General features: G+C 44.7%; 1 protein-coding gene across 1 annotated transcript in view; it reads left to right on the top strand.

Annotated features, from left to right (window-relative positions):
- Window positions 1-6577, top strand: part of CPEB1 (cytoplasmic polyadenylation element binding protein 1) — a 50978-nt gene continuing 44401 nt past the window's right edge. Inside the window, exons 1-2 of the mRNA XM_035132118.2 lie at window positions 1-110; window positions 3763-3940. Coding sequence (XP_034988009.2) covers window positions 93-110; window positions 3763-3940 — 196 coding nt within the window. The 5' untranslated portion in view covers window positions 1-92. The remainder of the gene's footprint in view (window positions 111-3762; window positions 3941-6577) is intronic.

Below are 6577 nucleotides of genomic sequence, written 5' to 3'. Positions count from 1 at the left end.
GAGGAGGAGGAGAGCAGGAGCCACGCGGGCGCGCAGGTATAAGTTTCCCGCGTGCGGCGCTCGCGCGGGGTTTCCGAGAAGGTTGCCTTGCGATGGCTTTTACAGTCCCGGTGAGTCCGAGGCTGGACCGAGACAGGAGGGGGGAAAGGAGGGCGAAGCAACGGCGGCGCAGCGAGCGGCTCAAAGCGTGGGCTGCAAAAAAAAAAAAAACCCTCGGCGACCACGGCGGGTGGGCAGAGAGCTGCGGAGGGCGGTGTCCCCCGAAGGGTTTTGCATCGCGGGAGGACGCGGCCTCCTTGCCTCGCCTGCCTAGGAAGGGGGCCGGGGCGGGACTGGCTTCCCCAGCTGTAGCTTTCTCACGTGCTCGAGCCGCGCGTGGCTTCTGGCTCTCCGCCCCAGCCGCGTGCAGATGTTTCGGTTTGGGAGTCCCAGGGGACCCTTAGCGAGGCGCGGCGGCGTTTACACGACCTTTAGCGTGAATGTTGACTATTAGGGTAAGCACATAAAAGGGCAGTACAGAGGGGGACGCATAGGAGCGGCAAACACTCCCTCTTTTCTCCGCTTCCCTACTTCGCTTCGTGTACCCATGGGCTTTGCTTTCTAAAAAGTGAAGTTGCTCTTAACGCCGAGGAACGTGGGCGCCTCCCTTTTTTAATGTGCGCATCCGCGCCGGGCTGCGTTTCTCCCGTTGGTTTCGTTTTTCTTTAGCTGGCTCTCCGCTTCTCTTGCCCCACCCGCTTTTCTGTTTCCCAACCTCCCCCCCCCCGGTGACCCGTTTTCTCCCCAATTAGGCTACAATCCTAACCCCCAGTTACCTAGGAGTATGACCCATTTAATTCAGCAGGACTTACTTCTGAGTAGGCGTCGTTAGGAGCCCTCTACTAGATTGCAAACCTGTGCACAAATTACTGGGAATACGGGCCATTGAACTCAGTGGGACTGAGTAGAAAGTCTTCGCACGTGCAATAAATTGCACATCTTTCCTCACCATTTTCTGCTTCTTTCGTTACAAAAGTTTTTAACACAGCAAAATAATAATAATGGTGGTATTGCTTGTATGGGTTCTGGCCAGTGCTATTATAGAAAAAGCGGTGCCGGGACTCAACATGAACGGCGCTTCCCTTGTTCTCTTACAATGGTAATGGAGCTCGCCTGAGGTGCCGGAGCTGAGCTCTAGTGAATTCCTGCCGGGGGGAAAAAAAGCCCTGGTTCTGACCCACTAACTGAAATCTGCTTGGCTTTTCAGTTATTTTATCCTGTTTCGTGGGGGAGGGCTTCTTTTCCTTCGAAGTACTTTTCTACCCAACGCTCAGTTTCAGTTTGTACCATGGTGGAAAAAATACATTTTCTGCTAGTAGAGAAAGAATGAGTTCCTTGGAGGTGAGTTAGTGGACGCTAAGACTAGAAATTCAGAAGTAGCTCAAACTCCCCAGCAAAGAGAGAGGACTTCGTTTGAGGCATGTTCTTTGCCTCAAAGGATTCTGGGCACTGTAGTTTTAGGGTTGTTGGAAATTGTAACTGGAGAGGATACTTGAATTGATAATGCATAAATAGCTTGTGTACTGCATATACCAGGTTTTTTTAAGGCTGGATAGCTTAACTGATTTTGTATTTCATTGTTGGCCCTAAACTTAAGGAACAGGGGTGGTGGAGTCAGGAATAATACTTGCTAGATGGTGTTATCCTCACGTCAATTGCCTGAAACTCAGTCAGTTGTTTTCATTAGCTGTTGACTCTAGAACAGCTGTTTGTGGTGTGTTCTGTGATAGTACAGATACTTTAAGGACTGTGCTGTGTTTAGGTTTATTCCTTGCTGGTGGTTGTGCTGCTTGCTGATTACCACACAGTAGCTGCAGCAGTGTGTTCTAGTATAAGCTAGAATTCAACATTGCGAGTCCTGATTTCATTAAGCCTTCTAATCCTCATGGTGCAGAAGGCTTTGGAGACTCAAGCACAGAGTCTCAGAAGTTGAGAAACCGTTGCAAGAGTTACGGGGTGCGAGTTTAGATCTGTAGCCACTGCTTTATTAATATGATGCACTTTAAGCAGTCAAGCCCCAATCCTCATGTCTCCAGGCAATATCTGAAAACATATATTTGTGTGCCTGTGTTGGTGTGGAGGATGAAGCCTTGAGCAGGCTCGCTTGGTGGAGTAGACGACACTAGAATCATTTGATTAATGGTATGAAAAGACTAGATTGTCAGGAAGTGAAAATGACCCTAGCTCTGAATCACCCACTCACACAAACTTGGAAGTGCTAACTTGAGAGTATGCTAAGCATTTGGTTTATTACCATTGTGTGGTGCAAATAGTTTTGATTCCAAAGCTGTGGTGGCTGACACATTAAGCACATTCTGAAAGCTTTCAGTTTAAGTTGTTGCTTGTAGCTTCATTTTGATTCTGCCGTTCCAAGCTGGGTAATCTATTTCAGCCCAAGCATTGCATGCCCTTTGAGGGGTATGGGACAAGCCTAGTGGCAGGCAGAGCTGGAGGCAAAAATGGGCAAAGCAAAGGTTATGACTCCTAGTTACAGGTACCGTAGGTTGGTCTGCCGTAGTCAAAACAAAATAAAAAAATTCCTTCCAGTAGCACCTTAGAGACCAACTATTTTTTTATGACTCCTGCCTTTGTCCAGTGGGCTATATTCCAGCCATACAAAAGTCAAAATATGCTTTTCTACGTTCACACCTCTCTATTCAGGCAAGCAAGAGGCAGACAAGGTGGCAGCTCAAGGATAACCTTTGTCAGACAAAAGCACTTGAGGATGTTGTGTGAGGCTGGTGACTGGTACAGGGCAGAGTGTCTTGGAGCCTGTCTGCAGCAGAGTTTATTGTGTGTTTGCAGTCCTTTGTGTTTCAATTTAATTTGCATAGTCTCCCCATGGTGTTACTCTCAAACAACAGTCTCAATGCCTTTCCTCTGCAAATTTAGGGATAAATCAGTACAGGAACAATCCAGCCCTCTCCATTTAGGCTTGCAGATTGTTTCAGAGTTTTGGGGTGGGTGGATCCATTGTCACATTCTGGTACTCCTTATTTCCACGCCTACTCCTCCTCAATGCTCTCATTCCTTTTCCAGCCATTCTGGTACCTGTTTCCTGTGCATTCCTTAATGGAGCAATATTCCCCTCCCCTTGATTCCAAACACTTGTACCAAAACCAGAAAACTGCACCAGCAAACCAAATTAAAAAATTCTGCCTCGGATTTTGCACATTCTGGCACATTCCCTTGAATTTGTACAAAACCGGAAAACTGCAAAAATGTATGCTGAGAACTTACAGTTGCCTATGTGCTTTTGCGCAGTTCCTGGGTAGGGATTAAAAAAGAAATTGAGGTGTGTCTACAGCTATCTTTATTCCTGCACTGTCAATACAGTCATACCTCGGGTTAAGTACACTTCAGGTTGAGTACTTTCAATTTAATTACTCCGTGGACCCGTCTGGAACGGATTAATCCACTCTCCATTACTTTCAATGGGAAAGTACTTAACCCGAGGTACCACTGTACTTAATTAGCATAGAATCAACACGCCAAAAGCCAGGGGCAACACACAAAAGTGAGCATCTACTATTATGAATGGGAAAGATCAAAGTTGCTCCTCGTACACTAATCTTTCCCCTCTATTCAAATTACACCAGAGTAGTCCAAATTTGAACAAGCACTCAGTGACCAAATGGAGAGGCATGGAGGACTGCATTCAGGCTCCCTGACCTAAGGTTCCCCTCCCTTCTATGGTGCTAATACAGTTGCTTTTGTTTCCAGAAGGACAGTATTGGAAGGACCATAAAAGATTGCTGGGACAACTCTGATGTTCCAGCTTTGACCACGTGCAGCAATGCAGAGATTTTCCGACAAATAAACAGCATGCTGGGGAACTCACTTGACTTCAAGGGAGTCTGCACAACACCCATTGCAAAGGAAAGGAGAGATCTGTTATCAGGTAACTTAATGAGTTGATTATAATATTTTAACATATGGGGCATAGAAGTCTGCAGGCTTCTATGGAGTTGTAATATTTACAGTCAATGTGCAAGTTTCCTTGATGGTTTAAATAGCTAGCAAATAAGTTGGTAGCAATGTGTGTGATCTGGAGGAACAGCTGGCAGAGTCAGATGAGGATTATATTCCTGATACAGTGGGTAAACTTCAAGTTCCCAAGCACACTGTTCCCTACTTTCTGCTGCATGACCAGACCCATTCCATTGGTAAAGGCTGTTGTATTAAAACACAAGCCAAAGTGCACCATCATTAAAATAAAACAAGTGTTACTATCCAATGCTTCTAAATGGCTAAACATTGACCCTGTCTGATGAGGTTGGAAAGCACACATTTGCTTTCATTTTGTGATTGTAATGAGCAGTGCAAAACATAGTCAATCAGAATAGCAGGCATAAATAATTTTTGTAAAATTAGAAAAGCTTCAGTTTACATTGTAGTTGTGTAGCCGAAGTGCTCTTTTCTTGAATGTGCTAGTATAACAGGCAAGTCAGTGTTAAATTAGTCCTTAAATCTACAGATAGCAAATGAAGAAGACACTAATCCAAGGATAGTGAGCAAGCCTATGAAAATGATGAGTCTTGTTCTGCAGCCTTGAGGATTTGTATGCAGGAAGCAGCCAGGAATTTTTAAATCTGAAGCTTGAGCCCAAAGTTGGTAATAGTATTTAGAGAGAAACAAAATGCTCCACAAGTAGTGAAATATATGTAAGCTCTACCCTGGGTGCTCATTTAGCTAAAATCCCCCATCCTTGCTATATAAGTAAAGCAATTGGCTTTCCACCTGCATTATTTTGGGGGGGGAAATGGAGGCAGTGGGCCTTCTTGGGTTCACACGTTAGATAATAAATATCCAGATGGCTGTGAATTATCCATAGCAAATCCTATTTTAAGACACAGATAATGGACTGTGTGCTGTTTAGGTCCTTTTGATTTGGAGATTATTTGCATTTAATCTGCACACAAGTTCCAGGCCACTTCAACAGGTAGGTGGGGAAGCCCACCTGTTTTATTAGCTGATGTCACTGCAATGCCAGGTGAAGTGTTTTCTTTTCCCAAGTTTATATATACTACTTGCGCCCAGGTGTGTTGAAATCAAACCATGCTGGCAAAGGAATTGTTTCCCTGTAGGGTTTGCTGTTGATGCCCATCAGCTGATTGATGTTGACAGCAAGCCCTACCTCTGGCAGGGATTGGCTGCATATAGTTCCTGATCAGGAATTCTGTAATACAGTAGGATCCTAGTAAGCTTATTGGCACTTAACAGCAACACTCACTAACCAAGGATCAATTTAGAGTGTACTTAGAGTTCATGGTTGTTTCGTTTTCGTCACGGCTTCCCCTGCTCCACACTTGATGTAACACATGATCTCAGGTGTGCATGGTTTGAAAATAAAGAAAGCCTGCCTTGCTGACCATATTAGGATGCCTTCTAATATGCTTTTATTGTTTTTTCACCTTTTGTTTGCTGCTCTGGGCCCCTTTGGGAAGAAGGGTGTGATATAATCTTAAATAAACAACATAAAAAAGAATTTGGCCCACGGGCCAAAGGTTCTTCACTGCTGCAGGACAGAACAAAAAACCCACCTAGAAAGAGAGAATAGACAGGGTCTTGAATGCTGGAAAGAACCCATCTTTGCAGAGCATTCATTACATACCAGATTTCATGGGGATGTATGGATTTGTTGTTGGGTCAGCCTTAACCTTGAAACACGTGACTATAACGTGGGAATGATGTCTTCTAACTAATGGTGGTATTACGAGCACATAGAACTGTACCCCATCACCATGCATCACGCATCCGCAGTAGTAATTTATGTGCAGTTTTGTGACCTTGAAAAGTTAAGCTTTAAAGTGCATTCGGCCGAAAATGCTGATCCTGGGTCAGTAAAACAGCAATTAAAAACTGTTGATGGAGCCTTAGATCTCTGCTCATAGCCATCTCCAGACCTTTTTGATGAAAGTTAAATTCAGATTGTGCAATTCAGACCTGGGCTAACAAGGTCTTTTGAATATTTTAAGAGGATTACTTCTTGGCAGGTTGAATAACAGCTTTGCAGGAGCTGAGCCTTCTTTCAAAAAATAAAGCAATTGACTGGTTCTGCTCAGGCGGCATCTCATCAAGCATGTGGGCATGACTTGGTGAAATTTATTGGCTGCATCTACCCACTGTTTCCAGTCATACTAATTGCTACTCCCAGTGGCACTGCCTTCTCTGCCATGAGCCTCTGAAGGATTTATAACCTGGCATCATTCTCATAGCAATATCACTTGATCTCCTGCAGACATCTGGGGAATACCATCTGCTCCTGTTGATGTAAATGCTTATAGGACTATTCAGCCTGCGATCTGAAAATCATAGAAGTGGGTGGGGATTGCTTCCAAAGCTCATACCAGGTTAATTTCTAAGAGAGACCATCATCTTTCAGGCAGGCTGAAAATGAGCATGGCAAGTGGACCCCTTAAGGCCACATTCACCAATCTGGTGCCATTCTGATGTTTTGGGCACACAACTCCCATTTGCTTAGTGCTTGCAACACCCATTTATTGGCTGGCAGGTAAGAGTTGCGTGCCCAAGGCCC

This window comes from Zootoca vivipara, chromosome 14 (genome assembly GCF_963506605.1).
Source record: "Zootoca vivipara chromosome 14, rZooViv1.1, whole genome shotgun sequence".
Lineage (NCBI taxonomy): Eukaryota > Metazoa > Chordata > Lepidosauria > Squamata > Lacertidae > Zootoca > Zootoca vivipara.
This window is presented reverse-complemented; position numbering and strand designations above follow the sequence as displayed.